This window comes from Aphidius gifuensis, linkage group LG1 (assembly GCF_014905175.1).
Source record: "Aphidius gifuensis isolate YNYX2018 linkage group LG1, ASM1490517v1, whole genome shotgun sequence".
NCBI classification, from domain to species: domain Eukaryota; kingdom Metazoa; phylum Arthropoda; class Insecta; order Hymenoptera; family Braconidae; genus Aphidius; species Aphidius gifuensis.
In genome coordinates, this window is record NC_057788.1 from 6,052,506 (window position 1) to 6,078,083 (window position 25,578).

Genomic DNA, 25,578 nt, shown 5'->3' on the forward strand with positions numbered 1-25,578 from the left:
AACAACAGTTGAACGACATGCGCAATATTGTGTCGTGTGTCACCCGCGTAATTTAAAACCGTTTGAATCACGAGACATCCACGCACTGCCAACTTTGGAAATAATCGTGATAAATATATTTTTTTTTATTTAAACCACCAATATTTTTTTTTTTATTGATTACATAAAAACAAGCTATAAATAAATATTCTCAATTATTATTAATTTTATCATTTGTTTATTTAATATTAACAAGTTATTACAATTAAATTTTCAATATAATAATTAGTTTTTTGAAAAAAATTCCATTAATTAATTAAAATTTTTCTAGAAGAAATTATTTTATTTTTTTTTTCGTTTACATATCAACGGTCAACTTTAATAGCAAACAATTATTTTAAAGCATAAACAAATAAATAAATTAATACACAATTTAATGCTACATTGTGTTAAGTTAATAAAAAGTTAAATTGGCACAATGTAAAAATAAATAAAAATAATATATTATTTTATACGCATATAAATTTTTTTAAATGACACTATCACTCTCTATTATTTCGACATTAATTTATCATGTGACATTTAAAAAAAAAAATGACTCAAAAAATATTATGAATCATTGGTCAATTAATAACGAGCCAAAATAATCAATTGTTATAAATTGATTCATTATTATTTTAATAATTTTATCCTCAAACAAATTAAAATAATTATTCAAATAAATTTTATAGATTTAATTTTTTTTTTCTACTTTATTTGATGATTAAATATTCAATTAATAATTTAACAATATTTTTCCATTTTTATATATTTAATTTAATTTATAAAAATCAATTTTATCATGTAAAATTATATGATTTTTTTAAAATTAATTTTTGAAAGATTAATGTGGATCTTTCGAAATAATCTATAAAATTATGCTTTATATATTTGAACAGATAGATGTGCTTAGAGATAACAAGTTTGTCATACACTTTAACATTTTTTTTTTCTTCTTTTTTTTTGAATCCATCATTTAGATAAAATATAAAATTGAAATAAAAAAACGAGACAAGTTGATAAAGTAACATTATTCAGATAAGCAGGTTATTAATTTGTTGGTAAATCTACGATGACCACGATCAGAACATCTGAGGGATTAAAATTATATGTTACTTTCTATACATCTTTTTTTTTTTTTTTGACTTTACGCACCTGGGCCTTACGAAATACATTATATTTAAAAAGTAGTTAGAAAAAAATATTTATTCATGATATACAACTCATGAATAAATAATCAAATAAATAAAAAATCTTTCATGATTATATCAACGAGTTTTAAAATACAAAAAAGATAATATTTAATTATTTTTTTCCTTAATTCACTAATAAATAAATCTATAAAAAAATTGATTATAAATTTTGGTACATATATTTTGCAATATATTTACTAAAAAAAATATCAATTTATCAAATCACTTTGTAAAAATTTTTTTTACTTTTTATTTTTAATTTATCAGTTATCAATTAAAATAATGTAAGAATGATTTATATATATGTTTTTTTTTATTTTAATTCAATGACAAATTGATCAAAGTTAGATTTTTACTACTCATCTAAATTGATAGTTGATTATGACGACGTGTCGCGACGAATCAATTCACAATGTGACATACCGCACAATACAGGTCATACATATAGTCATGCCAAGAATAAATTTATCCAAGGAAAAAATCATTTTGTTGACGTAGTTGATTCACCATTACGTCATGATAACGGCATTCTTTTTAATCATTATCTATATTATTTTACAATTTTGTTTATTTATTTTTTGATGACAATATGAAAATTATAATAGATCAGTCGTTGGATGATTTATACAGCTTTGAAAAATTAAAAATAAAATTTGTTTCAAGTCTTAAATAAATATTTTTTAATGACAGTAATAGATAATAATATTGATAAGAATATTTTCGACTTATTTTTCGTGGAAAAAATTTTTAAAAGTTAGACGCATATTGTTGAACTTTTGTACGATATAGGTATTTTTAATTTTTATATTTTATTTAGTTTTTAATCATTTTTTTTTTAAAGATAATAATTTTATTATCTATAATTTGAAAAGAAAATTAGTCAAAATAAATAATTTATGTTTATTTTTTTTTTTTCCATTTTTTAGTTCTTTGAACTTGAAAAATAAATTTAAAAGTCTATCTATTTTTTTTCGTCAAGAAATCTATCGTCAACAAAAAATAGATAACTGAATTATTATATTTTAAAATATATTAATCAATAGAAAAAAAAATAAATGATAAATAATTTTAGATTTTTATTTATACAAATTTAATATTAAAAAATACATTTTTTTCTTTTTCATTCACGTCATTGCTGAGAGATCAATTTTTATTGTACGTTCAATATAAATAATAATAAAAAAAAAAAAAAAAGTCATAAATCTTTATATCACGTGCTCCAACAAAAAAAATAAAAAATAAAAATCAAATCTCCATTTCCCATACCACACAATGTCGCCAATCTGACTAGTGACGATTTTTCAAGGTCAAGCCACCCACTTGGATGCTCATAAACTCACCCTTCTTTTTTATTTTTTTGTTCCTTATCACTGTATAAAATATACACCAACTAAAATCGTAGATAAAGTGAGATAAAATATATATAGTCAACTTAAATCTTGTATACTAAAATATTGAAAAATGAAGAGACGTCGATCTAGACCTGTCGACGCCAGGCTCTCCTCTCTTCTCCTCTCTTATTTGATAAAATAAACCCTCCCACAAACTTATCCCTTTCTCTTGATCTACCACTTTTTTATATTAGACAAGATAAAATATAAAAAACCAAGTTTTTCTTTATTTTAAATCATTAACCATGAGTTGTCACTTACTCTCTTTCTCTTGATCATTTTTTTTTTTTTATACTCAGGTCTCAGTTCTCTTGAACCCTCTTGTTTCTCCTTGATAATGACGTTCAATACAACAAGACCTTGTGCATAGATGATATATATAAAATAATAAATTCACTTTGACCTTGCAATAAGGGAAATATTTATTATTCTTATATTTTCATTGCATTCTATATACGTTATGTAATACCTTCAAATAACTCTGTGTATATTTTCATTGTCTGCTATTTAAATGCATAAATAAATTTAATTTTAAATGTCATCTTATATTTATTAAATTATATTTAGCATAAATTGTATTATTGAATTTTTTTTATAATTTTAAATTTATATTCTAAAAACAGTAATATTTTAAAATAGCAAGGAAAATCAATTTTATTATTTTATAATATAAAATTTTACATGTATTTTTTTTTTCTGTACAATTGGATTTTTATTGATTTTTTTTATTTTTATTTAAACTCACAGACATACTCAATGATTTATATTCGGTAATAAAAATATATTAAAAGTTGAAGATAAAAAAAAAAATAGATTATTGAAAAACAAAAAAAAGGAATTCATATGCGGTATTGATGACGTTGGTTTATTGTTGCAAAAAAAAATAAAAACACTTTATCTATTATTCTCGCTGTACAGTCATGCCTTGCAGAAGACATTATCCTTTTATTTTATTTTTGTTTAACTTAATTGAAAAAAAAAGAAAGCCAGAATATAAAAATGAGGTAAAAATAAAATAAAAAAATTGAGAGAGAAAAGTAATGGACACTGAGATAAACGATATATCACTGATAGATTTCTTTAAAAAACTATAGTTTAAAATAAAAAAAAAATCTTAATTGTATGTCTATACTTTAAAATGAGTATTTGATATCATCACTTCCATCAGCAGGTATTTTTTTTTACCTTTTATATTAAACACAGTTAATGGCCAACAACATTTATATCAAATTTCATAAAATAAAATAATTAAAACGTATATATAAAATTAATTCAAATATTCAATAATTTTTTTAATTATGCTTGAAGAAATCAATAATTTGCTTGATATTATTATAATTCTAATGTTTATACAATTTTTTTTTGAATTTTTACATTAAAATAACATTTTTTATAGTCAAAATCTAAAAATTTAAATAAAATAGAATTAATAAATAAAAAAATTAAATTTTTATAATTTTATGGAAGGCCATACCAGTTTTTTTAAATAAAAAAAAAAACAAAATTATAAGAGGTTGAAGTGAGAGTGGGATTGGGGTATTATTCCCACTCATTTTGGTCTTTTTAAAATAATTTTTAAATAATGTTTTATTTCGATCAACACACTGTGAATGAAATAAAATTCTAACTTTATAATAATAAAATAAATTCATGTAAATATAGTAAAATTAGCAACGAGGTGAGTAACCGTTGTTATATAATGTAAAAATAGAACTTCAAGTCAGACTAAAATATTGTTTAGAAAATTGATTATTTGTAATAGTAAAATTTTATTATTGATAGAAATTTTACACATGTTTTAACCATTACAATATAAATATTTTTATGGTTGAATATTATCAAAGAAGCTGGTGAACCAACGACCAACGGGGTGACGACAAACGAGTATTGTAAAAGCATATATATATACAGTAGTAGAACGACTGGGCGAGTGGAAATTTCCATTGCAGTTGGCATGCCAGTTTGTACAGTCCACTACAAAAATCATCTTCAAAAATTTAACACCACTATTACCCCTATAATAATTCCTAAAAAAAAAAAAATTCCACCAGTAATTTATATTTTTTTTTTAAATTATCCAACAAATTTTATAAATTTTTATTATTTATATTTTTCTATAATTTCTATTCCAATTTATCATAGAAATTATATTTTATAAATAAATTTAATAAAAACAAACAATTGTCAAAAAAAAAAATTATCAACAATTAATTTGTTAATTATTTTTTAAATTTTATTTAATATCTACTTTTGACGGTGTTTATTTTTAAAAAATAAAAAAGTATAAATAACAAGTGCGCAGTTGGAATTATAAATACTGTGCGTAATTTTTTTTTTTTTTTTGTTTAATATACATATACTAAAAAAAAAAAATTAGTAATTAATATACTTGATCAAATAATAACTGAAATTCCATAGCGATTAGTTTATCCACGATAACGATAAGACTAAACTGCGATAAATAAATTAAAAATTAAAAAAACAAAATGACATAAAATTGTATATATAATGATATAATAAATTTATGAAAATTTATGGAGAGAAGGGAAATTTTTTTGTTTGATATAAAAAAATAAATAAAAATCATACTTTTTATACACTTTCTCTTTTGAGATAAAATTCTTAGGTACATATAAAATAAAACAATGTGCAATTATTATCGAAGAAAGTTTAACAAAATAATAATAATAATATTACTAATAAAATTGAAAGAAAAAAAAATAGTAGAATAGCTAAAATAATTGCCATTATAAAATAGAAAAAAGATAAAAATAAAATATTATTTTCTCGTGTGTGATAGAGTCATTTAAATTTCCTCAACTGTTTATGTAATTTATTAATCAATTTTCAATTTTTTAAATGCGTAATGTGTATGTATGTATATATTTTTTTTTTAGCATTCGCTGTGTCGATGTCCGTAAATACACGTGACTTGGATGTCCACGTGGCATTGCTTTCATTATCGCCTTGTTGCCTTCAAGTTAACACACTAACCTATCCCCAACGCGTTATTTATCATCATCTCTCACAAACCAGCATACAGATCATTGACTTTTTGTCATATTATATACTAAACATGCAATCATTTTTTTTTCATTTATGCGCATGTATAAGTGTAATCATATGTCGATGTCAATGTCCCACTTTATTTTACATTCAAACTGATTTTTAAATATTTTAGTATCGAAATAATTTAACATATCATCATCGTCATCATTATATTTCTTTGCCTGTTTGAGTGTAAATTAATTATTTTTTTTTTTATTACTTTGAATTACGTAGTTTGTATATTTATACATCATTCTTTTGAGGAAAACCTGTGATTTTTTATGAGCTGATAAGAAATTTAATTATTAATTTAATTTGTAATATAATAATTTATTATATATTATAGGAATATATTATTAGGAAAATAAATTAGATAAATAATAGAACTTGAAGCACAAATTATCTTCTTTCAATATCATCTTGTTTTATTTTCAATTATGCTTTTTAGAAAATTATTAATTTTATATTTAAACTAATTATGGTAAATGTGATTTTCAGTAATATGACAATTTTTTACATTGTTGGGTTTACAAAAAAAATTCGGTCTTGAAATCGAAACACAAGTCTACACACGTAACTGCTCATGTCTTCTGATGATAACGATTATTATTATTATATGCCAAAGAAGTAAAACTGCACAAACAAGACAATAAGGCATTAATGTGTGTCCTATTTGAACTTTCAAGATATTTGAAACGTCAGCATCATTGTCATGGTTTTCATTATTCTTTGCTTTTAAATTATCAATTGAATTTATAATTTCATCCACTCTATAAAAAAAAAAAAACAAAAATCAAGAAGTTGTCTCAAAAAATTGATTACCAATGAAAAAACAATAACTACTTACTCTTTGCTGTCATATATGAATTGCAGGTAAAAACTAGTTTGATCCATTGTGTGATTGAAATCATCTATAAAAAAATAATTTATATAAAATCATAAATAAATAATAATCATTAAATATATTTTGTACAAAAAAATAATCAAACCATCTGGAACAAATCGAAAACAAGCATGAAAATACAATCGATCAGGATCATTTAGAAGAATATAAGTCGATTCGGTAGTAGATAAATTTTTTGATGAATAACATTCTCGAAAATCGTAAAGTGGACTCGCATCGTTTGAAGATAATACCTGTAATTAATTTTGTTTTTAAATATACATGTACCTACAAAATATGTTTACTTATAATAAAATAAAAATTACTTACTTTTAAATCAACTGATTGTCCTTCTACTTTAGATATTTCAACTTTTAAAATTAATGATCCATTCATTGGATTGTGACTTGTGTAACAGTCCTTTAATAATTCCTGTTTACTCGATGTCGACCCCAGAATAAAAATGATAATGACGGTAGTGATCAACATCAAAAAGATTATTTTCATCATAAATATCATTAATTTCTCCTTATTGATGAATTTGTATAAAATAAACATTATAAAACGACTTGTACATGTACCAGATAATTGCAGATGAAAAATGCGCTTTTAAAGGTTATAAAGCATGGAACTCAACAGTCCACGTGGGTTGAAAGTTGAAGGCAACAAGATTAGGACTTGAGGGCAGGGAGGAGCCAAGATTAGAGATTTCTGAGTGCATAGGGGTGCTTAAGGGTCTCTCTTCTTTAGTTTTTTTTTTTAAATTTTATTGGATGCAACAATTATAAGTACTAAAATGCATAATGATATTGGTAGGCTTTTGCATTTCTAATTTAAGCAGTTTTCCAATTTTTGTCACACATCATTTGTTAGCGTAAATCATTTTAAAAGATAACTAATGTTTAAAAAAACAAAGATATTTTTTTTTTTTAATTTTATGCTTTCATTTTTCTATATTTAGAATTTCAAATTTAATTTAAGCAAATTATTCCATATTAGTCAATAGATCATGATACAATCATTTATAAATGTAAATCATTTATAAAATATAACTAAATAGTATTAATTTTAATACAATCATTAAAATATATTATTATAATTTAAATTAATAATATTAATCTATTATATTAATTATTAATGTTTAATTGTAAATTTTATAATTATTATAAGTAATTAATAGAACATGTAAAATTAATAATTAACTCAATATTATAATATAATAATTTGAATTTCAAATTATTACTTAGGATAAGTTTATATTTAGTTAATGTATGATAAAAACTAAATATTTGAATCATAATTAATTTTATACTTGTACAATATTATTTTAATAGAATTATAAGATATGATTTATGTATTTAGATATAATTTAATTGATTACACTGATGTAATTAAAATAATGAATAATTAATATTATATGTATACAATGATATGTCAGTATGTCAAATAATATGGAATAACAATATGAATCATCATGCATATGCAGGTCTACATGGAGTTTGAATATCACATGGAATATCAGTTAAATTTGAAGGTTATGTGAGCTTGCGTTTTATTTTCCATCACTTTTCATGCCATGTGGTAGCCGGAAAAAAAAGCGCAACGTGTTTATTCATTAGTAATTAATAAATAATAATTATTTATTGTGATAAATATATTTTTTAATTGTGTATGTGTGTTTGTGTTTTATACAACAATAGTATATAAAAATGGCAATTAAAAAATTATTAAAAAAGAACCCATCAAGACAAAGAGGTTTAAGAAAAAATAAAAAATATGAAAAGGAAAATGTTAATATTGTTAAAAAAAAACAAAATAAAACACTTGTTTCACAAGATCTTAAATTTGCAAGATCACTTGCAAGTAATGACAAGAAACAAAGAGAAAAAACTCTTAAAAAATTACGTGTTTGGATTTCACTTAGATCTAAAACGTCATTTGGTAAGTTAATTTATCAAACTTGATAATTCAATTAATTGAAAATAAATAAACAATATTATTATTATTAAATTTACAGCATTCTCAGAGATGGACTTAATGAGATTATGGAAAGGTCTCTTTTATTGTATGTGGATGTCTGACAAGCCTCTAATTCAAGAAGATCTTGCTGAATCAATTAGCCAATTGGTACATTGTTTTGAGTCAAAAGAATTGACAATTTTATATACAAAATGTGCCTTAAAAGCATTATCAACTGAATGGTTTGGAATTGATCAGTATAGACTTGATAAATTTCAAATGTTAGTAAGAAGAATAATTCGTCAAACATTTTATGTTTGTAAAAAACAATCATGGGATATGGATTGGATAAATGATGTATCAAAAGTATTTGAAGAAATATTATTAAATGAAAAATGTCCACTTGGTTTGTCATTTCATATAACTGATATATATTGTGAAGAATTAGCTAAAGTATCTGAGGGTGATATACCAGAAAATGTTGTTGCTGAATTATTACGTCCATTTGCAATTAATTTAGCAGTTAAAAATGATAATCGTCAAATACGTCATACAATAAAACAAGTATTTAGATATTTAATGTTCCAGTCAGATGTTGGTATGGATTATAAAGAAAAATTTGAAGCATGGAGTAAAGCTGGATTTCCAACTGGTAATATTGATGCTATGGAAAAAGTTGAATTATCAGATGATGATGAAGATGAACTTGAAGAAGAATTAGATGATGAAATGATGGATGTTGATATGACAAGTGATAAAAAACAACAATCAAAACCTTTAGATCCACGAGCTGGTAGAGTTGATGTTGAAATTCCACAATTACCATTTGATGCAAATGGAATTGTTGAATTATTGAGTGAATGTAAAATGAATCCATCTTCAACACCAAAAACTCGTAAAAATATATCAATACTTATTGATCAATTTAAAGAAATTGCTCAAGGTTCAATGCCACTTGGTATTAAAACAGTTGATTTACCAACACGAAAAAATCCTGAAACAAATCCAACAAAAGCAGCCAAGAGATTGTTGGAACTTGAAGATAAGCTATTTGAAACTTCATGTTCACGAAGAAAGAAGGCACGTATTGAGATGAAAAAAAAGAAACGAGTTGAGAAAAAATCTGAGGCACCAGTTGAGACTACAATTGAAACAGAAGTTGAGACTCCAATTGAAACTGAAGTTGACATTCCACATGTGGCTCCAGTGGAGGAAAAAGTTGTTACTCCAGTTAAGACAAAGGTAAAGACAAAGAGTCCAGTTTTGAAAAAAGTTAAAAATTCAATTGCCAAGACTCCAATTAAAACTCCAGCTAAAACTTTAACTGAAACTCCTGTCAAGACACCTAAAACTCCAACTATAACATCAGTCAAGACTCCAATTAAAACTCCAGTAAAAACATCAACTGAAACTCCTGTTAAGACACCTAAAACTCCAACTCTAACTTCAGTCAAGACTCCAATTAAAACTCCAGTTAAAACATCAACTGAAACTCCTGTTAAGACACCTAAAACTCCAACTATAACATCAGTCAAGACTCCAAATAAAACTCCAGTAAAAACATCAACTGAAACTCCTGTTAAGACACCTAAAACTTCAACTATAACTTCAATCAAGACTCCAATTAAAACTCCAGCTAAAACTTTAACTGAAACTCCTGTCAAGACACCTAAAACTCCAACTATAACTTCAGTCAAGACATCAACTGTAACTCCAGTTAAAACTCCATTAAAAACTCCAACTAAAACACCAACTGTCAAGACTCCATGTAAAACTCCAACTATAACTTCAGTTAAAGTTTCAACTGCAACTCCAGTCAAGACTGTAACACCACTTAAAAATACATTGAAAACTCCAAGTAATTCACCAACAAAAACTCCAATTATGTCTGCAATTAAATTAATGGATTCAAATTCATCAACTAAAAAAAAAGTTAGAATTGTATTACAAAAAAATACAGCTCAAAATCCATCTGAATATCATCTTCAACTGAGAAATAGTCCACAAAATCCATATGATGGAAATAAAAAACCACTAGCTGGTGTTTTAAAACCAAGTCCATTCCCAAGCCCTAGAAATCCATTTTATAAGTCTAAAATGAAGTATTGCTAATGAACAAGTTAATAAAAAACAGTTCAAATAAAATCACGATTTAAATTTTATATATTTTTGATTTTTTTTTTGTCAGTTACATGATTAATAATAAAGTTATTAAGAATATTAATCAAGTTTGTTATTTTTAATCTGTTGATAAATTTAACTGATTCATTTTTTGTTGTTTTTTTTTTTTTTTTTACACGACATAGGTACACTCAGAGTATTATAATTTAAAAACAAAAAAAAATACATGAAGACAAGGATATATTTTTCATATTTACAATTTTTTTTTTCGTCACTAAAATTTATCATTTTATAATGATCAACGAATTATTTCTTTGGCACGTGAATTCACATTTTTATTTTCTCCATTAACTCTTTTTATGAATGAAGAAAAATAGATAATTATTTTTCAAACACAAACTATTTAACTCGTTTTTTTTTTCTTTTTTTTCAACTAGCTTTTCTAAGTATTTAAAATTACATGTTAAAATTATATTTAATTTTTTAAAATTTTTCTTTTTCCATTTAAAATTTGGAAAATAAATTTTTTTTTTACATTGAAAAAATATACTTATTTTTTCAGTGGAGTGTATAATGTGAATTTGATAATTCACTCATGATAATTAACATCACATTTTAAAAATTTTAATACACAAAAGTAGGAGATAATTTTCTTTTGATATTCCTAATTATTGTATATATCACTAAATACTATTTACATCAATATCACAGTACTACTTTATTAAATAAATTAAATGGAGCAAAGACAAATTGAGCTCTGGATATTTAAAAATTAAAAGACCAAAAAAAAAATACAAATTTCATCTCAAAACAAATATTAGATTATAGTACATACATATAATAAAAATAAATTTTAAAAAAAATTCATTTTATATTAAAAATTAATTTATCTAAAATGTTTTTTTTTTCGTTGAATTTAATGAAAATAAATTAGTCCACTTCCAGTACCAGCCCATTTCAACTTGATTAAAACCAGTTGTAAATATTGACAAAGCAACAAATAATAAAACATGAAAAATTGCCCAAATTTGAAACCAAGATGATACAATAAGCATAGCAACATTTGTCAATGTTAAAATTGTCCAAAAAATAAGTGCAAATATAAGACATAATTTATTTGGCATTGGCCAACATTCAACATCAGTTCCAAATGTTTTTTCATTTGAAAATTTTTTTAATACATCTTCTTTATTTTTCCATTTATCTTCAAGCCATAAACGTAGCTCATCTTCATCCTTTGGAATATCTGATGATTCAATTCTTTCAATATGAAAATGTACTTCTTTTGGAAGTTTACCTTTAACTAAATCAACTTCTGATTGTGGTATATTATCTGGATATGCTATTGTTAAATCATAAACAGCATCAAGAAAATTTGCATTTTGTAAATGACGTACTAAATAACTAAAACCAGTTGTTTTTGGATGTAATGTATAATCATACAATGATAAATTATTTTTTCTAGCATAATTATCAGATTTAATTTTACTTGTTTTAGTTAAATCAGTACCTTCTGGAAATATTAATAGCTGTGGTTTTTTATTTAATGCAATTAAATAATTTAATGTTTTAGATAAACGTTCTTTATCAACTTCCCAACGTCTTGTTATATAAAGAAAACCATTCATTTGCATTATCCATCCTATAATTAATCAAACAATTAATTTAAAATTGATAGAAATATTTTTTATTTAAATTACCTGGTCCAGGTATATGTCGTATTGGATCTTTAAGTATAAATTTCAATTTATGAGCAACAATATTTGGCCAACATGCTTGAAACATTGCTGCCCATAAAAAATTCCAATCAACTCTAGTTCGATGATTCATAACAAGTATTGCTGAATCGTTTGGTGATATATGATCACCTGATACTTTGATCCTTACACCAAATAAATCCAACAGTGCCTAAAATATAATATTAATTACAAACAAAATATATATTATTTAATGAAAATAAAGTTAAAATTAAAACTTACAGTTGGATAAAGTTCCCAGCATGCAAATAACATGTCTCCACATTTACGAAATTTTGGTGGACTTATAAGTAAAAGTGGCAATATTGGACAAGCAATAAAAAAAAAACCAGCCAATATACTGCCATACCAAAGTGCACAATAAATTGTGCCAAATATTAATCCACGCATCATGATCGTACTCTTGTTTTCCTTCAATAAAAAAAAAAATTTATAAAGCCATATTAATTTATATTCTAAAAAAAAGTAATCATAAAAATTTATATTTGTTTTTTTTTTTTTTTTTCTCAATCAAAATAACAGAATCAATTGTTTTTTTTTTTTTATATAGTTTAATCAAGTTATATAGTGAATATATAAATATATGAAGCAACTGTTTCATTTATAAGTAGGTGAAGGTGATGTAAATAATATAAAAAAAAAAAATATACTTACTTGGGGCTGAGAAGGGTGACAATGTCCCACATTTCACCGGCGTCAAGCGTCGACTAACCGATTGATGCTCTCTCAGTCTGGCTTCTCTCCAAGCATTATTATATTTTATCCAATGTGAGGTTTCTTTTTACTCATATGTTGTTTGGTTTTGTTTTTTTTTTTTTATTTTAGCTTTATTGTTAAACTATTATTATTCACCCTCTATTGCTACACCCTATTTGTTGATGCCCTCTGACCCAAGTGTTATACTGTCGCGTTTCTCCTACCTCTCACATCCAGACAATTTATGGCACGCGAGATATCCCGGATGCTGAGTTGGACCGTTATTGATCTTGCTATTTGCACATGTATATTATATGTATATATGTATTTGACATTCACCACACATATTATTTGTTATCACAAATACTAATGACAAGAAAAAAAAAATGATTTTAATTTTTTTTTTTTTTTCATTATCATTTTTTACAGAGGGATGTTGTAATAATGGTGATAATCAAATGATAGTTTTAATTTATGCTAATATGTTCTATGTATTTATTTATTATTCAATATGATCTAATCATTTACAATTTATTTTTTTATTTATTTCTTTTTTTGTGTTATAATATTTAAATGTTCATTTAAATTTTGCTTATATAATTCCAGCACCTTTTATTATTTATCTAGTTTTTCTTGGCATTGATAATGACTTATTTTTAGTTTAACTATATTTCAATATTAAAAAGCCTTTATTTATCTAGCAGGTTTTTTTTTTTTGGATTATTTATAAAAATCATTAATATAATATTGAGATAGGAATGTGGTAATTTAAAAAATTAATAATTTGAAGAAAAAAAAATTGGCTAGTGTCGATGAAAATATATCAACACTAATTTTAAATTATTGAATAAAATTATAGTTTTATTATTTTCACTGAGAGAATAATAGAAGCTATTATTATACTCAAGTGTTTTTAGTCAGTTAAAATATTATTTAGTGTAAAATCGAAATGAAAAAAATAAAAATATTGTTAGTGGGGTAAATTAATCACCACAACAATATTTTAAAAAATTAAATAAATATTATGCAATTGACGAAAAATATTATAAAGTTATTTTCAAATTAATTCACTTGTTGAAATAAATTATTTTTATATTTTTTCATCAATTGGTAATAATTTTTATGATGATAATTATTTATAGAAATTTTCATGCTAATTGTTTGAAATATTTTTTGAATATATTTTCTTATTATTGTAGACATTTTTTTTTCTTCAAATTGTATTTTTTTCTTTAAAATCCCTTGAATTTAATAATATTTTTAGGCTCATTGATTAATTTCTAATTTAAATATTTATATTTTTTCGTTGACAATTACTTGGACCCTACAATTTTATATATACTCACATAAAAAAAAAAAAAAACATCTAATAATTTAAAAGCATAATACATTGTCAGAGGTGATTAAAAAAATTTTGTTTCAAGTATTAAAAAATTCCTTTCACGAATTCAAGACAGACAAGTTAATTTTATAAAAAAAAAAAAAAAAGAATAAAAATTTAAACCTGAGTAAATTGAGCTTAATTTAGCTATTGATTAATCAATGTAGATAAATATTTAGAATTATCAACAATACTTTGAATTTTTAGAAGCAAGAGTTTTAGCTTCTTTTTGCATTGTCTCTTGTTTTGTATTTAATGGTTTAATATTTTCAATTTCACGTAGTAAATCAACACCCTGTTTGTATGATTTAATTTTAATATAAGACTGTCCAAGATAAAATTTAATATCAATATCTGGTTTATCAGAATATTTTTCAGCATTTTCAAGAGTTGAAACTGCCTCTTGGTATGTTGAAGTTGGAGCTTCGCCAAAAAGTGTTTCACAAACCTTTAAAAAACAAAAAATTTATAATTATTATTTTTTTAAAAAAAGGATATTTTTATAAGATTTAAATTTTAATAATAAATAATTACTTTTTTTTCAATCCATGATAAACCAGATACACTGAATTGAAATCTTCCAAGAAGATAATTTAATGTTGCATCATCAGGTCGCATGTCAAGTGCAATACGTACATGTTTTTCAAATAATTTACCACCAACAAGTTTTTCTTTAATTGGTAAATATTCAGTACGAAGTCCAACAAGAAGTGCGTAATATTTATGAAGGTCAGCATGTTGTTCTTCAAGGAATTTTTCACATGCTTTCATACCTAAATATCGCCAAGAAAAATTGAATTATTATTAATCAAATTTATTATTTAAAAGAATAATAATAAGATACTTTTAATTATTGATTTTTTTTGTTACCTTCTTGTGCTAAAACTTCTATCTTTGCTTGATCAGATAAATCACTGGCATTTTTAAAACATGCACGTGCAAGTCTCCATGCAACTTCAATATTATTATCATGGCAAATTACAAGTGATCTCAAATCACACAATACTTCTTCACATAATGATTCATTATCATATTTTTCATCCAAGATTTCGAGTTGTCTTGTTAATTCCATTATTACTCCTTGTGTCCTGTGTCACTAAAAATATATTATCTTGTTTTTCACAGTTTAGAATATTATAAATAATAATATAAATAAATTAAATAAAAATTAATTCAAGTAAATTTTTAAAAGAATACTATCAACTCACAAGTAACAGAAAAAATATATTGTAAATGGAAATTTTTTTTTTTGGTTATATAAACGAGCCAGCTAATTTTATGTTATCAGTGTCCACGTAGGTGGATCGATATTAAATTTCAAACAAACTATTGTCAATAAAAGAAAAAAAAATAATAATAAAAAACAATTTAAAAATTATACAGAAACTGTAGAGTGTTCGTGCTTCGACATCTGAGAATTTATTAAAGCATTTTTTAATATGTATTATCTCTTTATATGCGTTATTTATATTTATTTATTTTTTTTTATAAATATAAAGGCACTACAAACCCGTTCAATTCAAGGTCTCCAGCAGAACTTATCTCGTCATCAGAACAGTCGTAAAACTCGTCATCAATTTCAGTCTCAGTTACAGACAAAGCATCAATTTCGTTGTCTGTCTCAGCTGATGTGTGGAAACTACTTACTGATGTTATTCTTTTGCGATTTGAATTTTTTAATTTTCTTGATTTATTTATATTCTGTTGAGCTCTATAATAATAACAGATAAATTATTTATTTATTTATTTTATCATTGGCTATATTTTAGCAATAAAAAAAATATAAAAAACTTTAAGAGATTAATTAATTATCAGTAGCCATTTGGTCAATTGATTGGACAAATAAATATTATCAAATTAAAATCAGTAGCTTACCTCAAATCATCTAATTCTAATTGTAAATCTGTTACTCTCTTGTTGACATTTTCTAAATTATTCATCATATTTTCTCTTTCTTTTTGTTCCATATATTTTTGATAAATAAATAAAGTAGCTGCACTTAAAACTCCAATTGTTGCACCAATTGCAACTGTTATCATTTGGTTATTTGACAGGTTGCTCATTATGGATTTTCTAATTTAAAAAATAATACAATTAATTAATATTTATATTTGATAAAAAAAAAAACAAACAGCTTACTAATATTAATATAATTTTTACCTGATGTTTAATATTATATTTTAATCACTATCTTTATGTCAAATTATACTTTTTTTTTTGTTTTGTTTTCACTGTTAATACACTATGACGTTTTTTTCTTGTTGTAATTTAAACATGATAAACAAAAATATAAAACAGATAATAATTAACGTGTCATTGTGATAAAATAATAAAAAAAGAACATGACGATTTTAATTATATATGAATGTTTGTATATATTTATATCAGGTCATAGTGCAAAAATAATTTTGAGGTTAATTGAACAGGGAACAAAAATTAATAATAAAATTTTTACGTAATTTTTTTATATTTTAAAATATCTAATTGTTAAAAAAATTATCTTGCAAATATTATCAACAACAGTATAAATAATGTAACTTTAAAATAATCTACTTGAAATAATTATTAATGACGATAAAAAAAAATTACACCGGATAGAGAACTCCGAATTGTTCCGAATTGTTCACGTGGCTCATTTACACAACGTCGATTCGTTGAATAAAATAAATTCACATATTTTTGTTTTTTATAATAAATATAATAATTAATTAATTGTTATATTAAATATAGTTTTTGTTGAATTAAAAAATGAAAAAAAAAATTAAAATGAGTTGTGTTATAAATTAGTTAGTTATAAATTACTTAAATATTAATCTGCGAAATAATTTTATAAACAAAAAAACAATATTTATTTGAATTCATGTTTGATGTATTATAAATTATAAATGTGATAATAATTGTACAATTATTTATTTAATAAATATAAAATCTAATTAAAAATGTATTTGTTTTTATTTATTTATTATTAATTTAATTTAATTTTATCATTAATTTGTTATCATTTTGCACATTCTAATATTAAGTGGTGAATTTTTGCAATAAGTGTCAGCGCTATTCGAGAGAGAAAATGTAAATTTTGAATAAAAATTGACTAGTTCGTATCAGGAACACAGAATATGCAAAGAGTATTTGGTCAAAAGTAGAAATTAATAACTACTCCTCTTACATTCTGTATTCCTGGTACGAACCAGTCATTAGGTGTGTTCGATAGGTCTCGGCACATTGATAGCGCTTTTGTCGTACTGTCAATTAAAGAACTACGAGTAATGGAAAAACCCAATTGGCGCATTACTTTGGTTCTCCGATTAACCGTACAATTGAAGCGCCTTAAGTCGGAAGCACTAAGCAGACGGAAGTCGGAACACACCTAATGTTTATTCAAAATTTTTTCAATCTTCTGTCAGAACAGTGAATACCTCTTTTCACATTCTATATTTCTAATACCAACGTCCATATTTTTTCTTATATTTTACTTTATTTGGCCGTCGGGACTAGAACGATAGTAACGCCATCTATTATCTGTCGTTGCAACAGCATTTTAAGCATGAAAAATTGAAAGATCCGACTAGGAGCACAGAACATGTGAGGAGTAATTCAGCCAAATGCCTGAATAGACTGAATACCTCTGTTCACATTCTATGCTCTTAATAAAAACGTCAATTTTTCTAGATTTTTGCTCTCAGCTTGTACTAAAAAAAATAATAATTAGATAGATATTATTATGATTTATGAACACAGAATAAGCAAAAAAGGATTTGGATTATTTATATTATTATGCCATTGGTTCGATACACTAATACGTTTACTAGCATAGGCTTTTTATGGTCGGCTGTGCTGAGTAAAACGGGGAAGAATGTTGAAAAATCGATGGAATGTTTTTTACTTCATTACAGATTACTTATGTGTGCGTTGCTATCATAACATTACGTCAGCAATAAAATGCAACACACTCATCAATCACACAATCTAAAAAATAAAAATTAAATAGTATGATTTAACAATAATAATAATACTTACATATTGATAACCCAATTGTCTTTTTTATAATTGCTAAAAGATGAAAAAAAAAAATGCAAGTAGTATGTTTTATTATAAGTTATTTATTTTAACTTTTATAGATATGAGCATGAATTAAATTGTTTATATTATTGGTAGAAATTATAATTAATCGAATGTACTACCATTAAAAATCATAATCAAAACCAATAAAATAATATGACAATGTTTTTTTTTATAATTTAATTATAAAATATTATTAAACAAAAAACAAAAAAAATAATATAAAAATTATATATTAGAAAAAAAAACAAAAATTGAAAAAGTATATATAGATATACTAAGTTATATATTAAAAGAAAAAAAAAAAATTATTATTGACTTTAATGTATACACATGGATCTTTTTACACGAGAGTTAATAAGAATACTTGGTATTTCACTATCTAAGTCAATTTCAATGTCAACTTCTTGTCTGATGAGTATCCTGTAAAATAAAAAATAATATTATTAATGATGGATATTATTTATAAATAGTTTTTTAGAGAACTTATTCATTTCGGTATATTAATAGAATAATAATAATTTAAATGATAAAAGAAAAAAGTTGGAAATTATTGATTAATATTCATTTTACCGTTGACCAGTAGAATCGATTTCTTCAATCAATAGATTACCGCTAGTAAGTTGCATTTTAAGTATACCAATTTTTGATAATCTATCTCCTCCTGTGTTCGAACCGAAATTCGTTATAGTTTCAGCAGGTTCTTTGTAAGCTCGAATCTCAACTTTGTGATAGACATTAAAACTGTAAAAAAAAAAGAAAAAAAAATATTTCTCATCAAAAGTTTATTAGAGATATAAATAAATAATAAATCTTTAAAAAGTAAATTTTTATCCCTTAACAGAACATTAATAATATGATAATAAATCAATTTCATAATAAATAAAAAATTAATTAAAAATTATTGAATGATATTTGACTTACTCATCATCAGTATCTTTTATTTTTATTTTTTGTTGACCTCCTTCAAGTACCACAGTCATTGGAAATTGTAGTATCATTCTTCCATCGCTATTTGGTTCATCAGTTCTAAATAAATAATCAAAATTCATATTAATTAAATAATTTTAAAAAACGAAAAATTGGTTTGAAATAATTGATTAATATTCAACTTACACTTTGCCATCATTTTCTTTTGCTAGTGCATCTGGTACGTTATGTCCGTAACGTAGAACTCGTTCAGCAGGGATATTAATACCTAAAGGTGGGTAAGTCCGACTGTAAGGTAATAATAATATTATTAATGATGTATATTTTTTATTAAGACAGAGATGGTAATTTTTTTCACTTAATTGAACATTAATAATAAAAATGATAATAATAATTGAATAATTTTAACAAGCAAAAAATTGGTTTAAAATAATTGATTAATGTTTAACTTACTGTAAAGGTTCCAACCCATCTGGTTTTGATATTATTTTACAGGAATAAATTCCAACATCAAAATCAAGTTTCGGTGGATCGAATAATAAGCCTTCATCTTCTGAATATTCAGGTGGCTTATTTTTAGCTTTAACGTAATATGTGTGTTTCAAAATAAAACTGTAAAATAAAAATAATGATATTAATAATGGACCTATATTTGTCATCAACAGTTTATTAGAAATATAAATAATTAATTGAAAAGAATAATAGATATATTCGAAATTGTTTTGAAATTCAACTTACGTTTCATTACTATCTTTTAATTTTAATATTAATTTTCCACTATCAACTGATCCATACCAATTACCTAATTTAAATGATATTTTTTCCTCTTCAGCAGCAATTTTATTGCTTTTAGGTTCAATTGATTTATCGTTAAGTTTAATGTTGAATGTTGAAGGAAAAATTAAACTGTAAAATAATAATTATGATAATATTATCAATGATGTATATTTTTTTATCAACAGTTTAATTAAGATAGGTCCAGGTGCTTAACATCTGGTAATTTTCGACACGTGTGCTCTTTCTTTTTAACAGTTTGATATATTTTTTATAATTACTTATAATTATAAATAGAAATTTCATCATGAGACCAAACTTCGAGGTGAAAAATTTTCATAATTTTATCACTGGATGTTAAGCATCTGGCCTTAATAATAAATATAATTTCAATCATCAAAGAAATGGTTTGAAATTATTGCGCAATAGTCTACTTACTCTTTTCTTCCAAAGAAAATTTTTGGTATTATTAATCCTACTTCACCACTATCAAGTGATACCGTGAAATTATTATTAATATTTAATGTTTTTACTTCTTTTTCAGCAAATGTTGATGATATTTTATTTCCAGCAGCCCGTATGGTTGACCAAAAACCAGTTGAATTTTGGATAGCTTTATAAAAATAATAAATGATATCAATTTAAAATATATTTGAATATTTGATGATAAATTTTTGTTTTTCTATGATTATTAGTAATTTAGAAAAATGGCTATTGTCACTAATTCCGTCAATTTAAAGTGGATATAAACATTAAACAGCTGTGATTAGGTAAATTTAGCTGGTACAACAGACACTTTCATATAAAATAACCCCAAATTCACTCAAAATCACACGTTATATATTGCGTTATATCCACCATAAATTCTTTGAATTAATTATACAGGCTTACTTTTTTTAAAAAAAATGAAACTTAAAATAATAATATACCTTGCGCATGATGTGACCGGCGGACATAATTATTTGGTTCAAGTACTAGCGATGAATTAATTCGACTAGTTGTGAGCGTCATAGATCGTAGATATTTTGTTGAATTAGTTATTGGAGCATATTTTGCTGTACCAACAAGACGCAATGTATTTCTTAAAATTCCACTCATTTTTTATCAGTTTTTAATACCAATTATTTAAACAATAAATACCTAAATAAATTTTTGTGTAATGAACTGGTATACTATGTTGAAAAAACACATTGGCATGTCAACAAGCTGGTTGTTTATGGGAGCACCGAGCACGTGGGAAGGAAAAAAAAACATCCTTCAGGATACTACATGGCGCTGAAATTAGCGTCTAGAAATTTAAAGTACAGGGAACATAGGGGTTTCCTTGGGCCCGGCCCTTAACTTTTATAATCAATTATTATTAAAATAGAGCTATCCTCGTAATTTTTTTTTTATTCAATTTTCTAAGATATAAGCTAGTTCAGGAAAAAAAATTGGAAATTTTTGAAATGGTCAAAAGGGGACAGGGGGGTTGATTTTAATTGTTTTTATTCTTTTTAATATCAGAAAATGACGCTCTCTACGGCAAAAGACAGAGACAAAAGAAATTCAAATTTGTAATTATCGCAATCAAAAAACAATTAAAATCCACACCCGGCCTAATCCATACCAAGGCCTACCCTTTTTTGAACATTTCAAAAATTCCTATTTTTTTCCCTAAACTAGCTTTGATCCTAAACATTTTAATAAAAAAAATATATTAAAAAAAAAAATTTCTAATAAATATTATTAAATTTTATATCATTTCTCATTATTTATTCATGTTAGGACCTTGGAACCCGAATCATTCCTGGATCAGGAGATTCGAGACGCTAGCTTAGACGCCAATTTCAGCACCATGTTTTTTACTTCATTACTTATGTGCGTTATTATCATAACAATATGTCAGCAATAAAATGCAACACACTCATCAATTACACAATGAAAAAAAGAAAATAATTAGAAATGAAATTGAAAATTAAATATATTGATAACCCAATTGTCTTTTTTATAATTTCTAAAAGATGAAATAAAATTCAGCTATAGTATGTTTTATTATGAGTTATTTATTTTAACTTTTATAGATATGAGCATGAATTAAATTGTTTATATTATTGGTAGAAATGATCATTAATCGAATGTACTACAATTAAAAATCATAATCAAAACCAATAAAATAATATGACAATGTATTATAATTTAATTATAATATAAAAATGATACATTAGACAAAAAAAAAAAATATATATATATATAGATATACTATAAGTTATATATTAAAAGAAAAAAAAATAATAATTATGGATATTAATGTATACACATGGCTCTTTTTACATGAGAGTTCATAAGAATACTTGGTATTTCACTATCTAAGTCAATTTCAATGTCAACTTCTTGTCTGATGAGTATCCTGTAAAATAAAAAATAATATTATTAATGATGGATATTATTTATAAACAGTTCTTTAGAGGACTTTTTCATTTCGGTATATTAATATAATAATAATAATAATTAAAAAAAAAATAATAAAAGAAAAAAGTTCGAAATTATTGATTAATATTCATTTTACCGTTGACCAGTAGAATCGATTTCTTCAATCAATAGATTACCGCTATTAAGTTGCATTCCAAGTATACCAATTTTTGATAATTTATCTCCTCCTGTGTTCGAACCGGAATTTGTTATAGTTTCAGCAGGTTCTTTGTAAGCTCGAATCTCAACTTTATGATAGACATTAAAACTGTAAAAAAAATAATATTTGTCATCAAAAGTTTATTAGAGATATAAATAAAGGATAAATCTTTAATTAGTCACTTTTTATCCCTTAATATTATGCAACATTAATAATGTGATAATTAAATAATTTTAATAAATAAAACATTAATTAAAAATTATTGAATAATATTTGACTTACTTATCATCAGTATCTTTTATTTTTATTTTTTGTTGACCTCCTTCAAGTACCACAGTCATTGGAAATTGTAGTTTCATTCTTCCATCGCTATTTGGTCCATCAGTTCTAAATAAATAATCAAAATTCATAATGGGTAATTCTTTGTTTATACATAATGATAAAAACATCAATAATAAATATATTAATTAAATAATTTTAAAAAACGAAAAATTGGTTTGAAATAGTTGATTAATGTTCAACTTACACTTCGTCATCATTTTCTTTTAATAGTGCACCTGGTACTTTACGTCCGTAACGTTGAAGTAGTTCCGGAGGGAGTTTACTACCTACAGGTGGGTAAGTCCGACTGTAAGGTAATAATAATATTATTAATGATGTATATTTTTTATTAAGACAGAGATGGTAATTGATTTTCAATTAATAGAACATTAATAATAATAATAATAATAATAGAATAATTTTAAAAAGCAAAAAATTGGTCTAAAATAATTGATTAATGTTTAACTTACTGTAAAGGTTTCGACCCATCTGGTTTTGATGTTATTTTGGCGGAATAAACTTTAACATTAGAATCAAGTTTTGGTGGATTGAATAATAAACCTTCCTCTTCTGAATATTCAGGTGGGTTATTTTCAGCTTTAACGTAAAATGTGTGTTTCAAAATAAAACTGTAAAATAAAAATAATGATATTAATAATGGACCTATATTTGTCATCAACAGTTTTTTAAAAAAATATATAATTATAAATTAAAGAAAATAATAGATATATTCGAAATTGTTTTAAAATTCAACTTACGTTTCATTACTATCTTTTAATTTTAGTGTTAATTTTCCACCATCAAGTGATCCATACCAATTACCTAATTTAAATGATGTTTTTTCCTCTTCAGCAGCAATTTTATTGCTTTTAGGTTTAATTGATTTATCGTTAAGTTCAATGTTGAATGTAGAAGGAAAAATTAAACTGTAAAATAATAATTATGATAATATTATTAATGATGTATATTGTTTTATCAACAGTTTAATTAAGATAGGTCCAGGTGCTTAACATCTAGTAATTTTCGACACGTGTGCTCTTTCTTTTTAACAGTTTGATATATTTTTTATAATATTACTTGATTATAAATAGAAATTTCATCATGAGACCAAACTTCGAGGTGAAAAATTTTCATAATTTTATCACTGGATGTTAAGCACCTGGCCTTGATAATAAATAATTTTAATTATCAAAGAATGGTTTGAAATTATTGCGCAATATTCTACTTACTCTTTTCTTCCAAAGAAAATTTTTGGTATTATTAATCCTACTTCACCACTATCAAGTGATACTGTGAAATTATGATTAATATTTAATGTTTTTACTTCTTTTTCAGCAAATATTGATGATATTTTCTTTCCAGCAGCCTGTATGGTTGAGCAAGAACCAGTTGAATTTTGGATAGCTTTATAAAAATAATAAATGATATCAATTTAAAAGAATATATTTGAATTAAATATAAAATAATATTTGATGGTAATTTTTTTTGTTTTTCTATGATTATAAAAATGGCTACTGTCACTAATTCCGTCAATTTAAAGTGGATATAAACTGTGATTAGGTAAATTTAGCTGGTACAACGGACACTTTCATATAAAATAACCCCAAATTCACTCAAAATCACACGTTATGTCGTTATATCCACCATAAATTGTTTGTAATTAATACAGGCTTCACTTACTTTTTTTTAAAAAATGAAACTTAAAATAATAATATACCTTGCGCATGATGTGACCGGCGGACATAATTATTTGGTTCAAGTACTAGCGATGAATTAATTCGACTAGTCGTGAGCGTCGTAGGTCGTAGATATTTTGTTGAATTAGTTATTGGAGCATATTTTGCTGTACCAACAAGACGCAATGTATTTCTTAAAATTCCACTCATTTTTTATCAGTTTTTAATACTAATTATTTAAACAATAAATAGCTAAATAGATTTTTGTGTGATGAACTGGTAGACAATGTCAAAAAAACACATTGGCATGTCAACAAGGTTGTTTATGGGGGCACGTGGGAAGGAAAAAAAATATCCTTCCAGAATGTTCCAGAATACTACTGACTATAGACAACTGCAGAGAATACGTAATAATATTGGTGGTAGTTTAAATTCAAGAGCATTTATTTCATTAATATTATTATCAATACAAATAATCCATCACTAGTATTACTACGTTTTTTAAATTGTATTTTTGGAGATTCAATATTTAGAGTATTTAGTGGACGACGTTACTAAATATCGTTCTAGTCCCGACGGCCAAAATCATCTATTATCTGTCGTTGCAACAACAGCATTTTAAGCATGAAAAATTGAAAGATTCGACTAGGAGCACAGAGCATGCGAGGAGTAATTCAGCCAAATGCCTGAATAGACTGAATACCTCTATTCACATTCTATGCTCCTAATAGAAACGTCAATTTTTCTAGATTTTTGCTCT

The 25,578-nt window shown here is 24.3% G+C and overlaps 5 protein-coding genes across 5 annotated transcripts; 1 reads left to right on the top strand and 4 right to left on the bottom strand.

Annotated features, from left to right (window-relative positions):
* The first annotated feature begins 8,239 nt into the window (after positions 1–8,239).
* LOC122861236 (ribosomal RNA processing protein 1 homolog) lies at positions 8,240–10,713 on the top strand. The gene is made up of 2 exons (XM_044165486.1): positions 8,240–8,474; positions 8,551–10,713. Exons 1-2 carry the CDS (start codon positions 8,243–8,245, stop codon positions 10,602–10,604), a joined length of 2,286 nt encoding a protein of 761 aa, XP_044021421.1. The 5' UTR covers positions 8,240–8,242; the 3' UTR covers positions 10,605–10,713.
* LOC122847332 (lysocardiolipin acyltransferase 1-like) lies at positions 10,638–13,352 on the bottom strand. Its single transcript, XM_044144899.1, has 4 exons — positions 13,025–13,352; positions 12,593–12,781; positions 12,314–12,521; positions 10,638–12,255 (listed from the first exon to the last, which is right to left on the bottom strand). Exons 2-4 carry the CDS (start codon positions 12,761–12,763, stop codon positions 11,504–11,506), a joined length of 1,131 nt encoding a protein of 376 aa, XP_044000834.1. The 5' UTR covers positions 12,764–12,781; positions 13,025–13,352; the 3' UTR covers positions 10,638–11,503.
* On the bottom strand, positions 13,166–17,140 carry LOC122847333 (regulator of microtubule dynamics protein 1-like). Its single transcript, XM_044144900.1, has 6 exons — positions 16,608–17,140; positions 16,323–16,520; positions 15,958–16,158; positions 15,318–15,535; positions 14,982–15,220; positions 13,166–14,895 (listed from the first exon to the last, which is right to left on the bottom strand). Exons 2-6 carry the CDS (start codon positions 16,508–16,510, stop codon positions 14,632–14,634), a joined length of 1,110 nt encoding a protein of 369 aa, XP_044000835.1. The 5' UTR covers positions 16,511–16,520; positions 16,608–17,140; the 3' UTR covers positions 13,166–14,631.
* Positions 17,141–18,826: 1,686 nt separating this feature from the next.
* On the bottom strand, positions 18,827–21,410 carry LOC122847890. The gene is made up of 8 exons (XM_044145748.1): positions 21,140–21,410; positions 20,649–20,823; positions 20,175–20,342; positions 19,890–20,048; positions 19,623–19,724; positions 19,431–19,535; positions 19,080–19,250; positions 18,827–18,929 (listed from the first exon to the last, which is right to left on the bottom strand). Exons 1-8 carry the CDS (start codon positions 21,306–21,308, stop codon positions 18,827–18,829), a joined length of 1,152 nt encoding a protein of 383 aa, XP_044001683.1. The 5' UTR covers positions 21,309–21,410.
* Positions 21,411–22,489: 1,079 nt separating this feature from the next.
* On the bottom strand, positions 22,490–25,397 carry LOC122847330. The gene is made up of 8 exons (XM_044144898.1): positions 24,860–25,397; positions 24,372–24,546; positions 23,901–24,068; positions 23,613–23,771; positions 23,348–23,449; positions 23,104–23,208; positions 22,759–22,929; positions 22,490–22,599 (listed from the first exon to the last, which is right to left on the bottom strand). The coding sequence occupies exons 1-8, from the start codon at positions 25,026–25,028 to the stop codon at positions 22,497–22,499; spliced, it is 1,152 nt and encodes a 383-aa protein (XP_044000833.1). The 5' UTR covers positions 25,029–25,397; the 3' UTR covers positions 22,490–22,496.
* Positions 25,398–25,578: the final 181 nt, after the last annotated feature.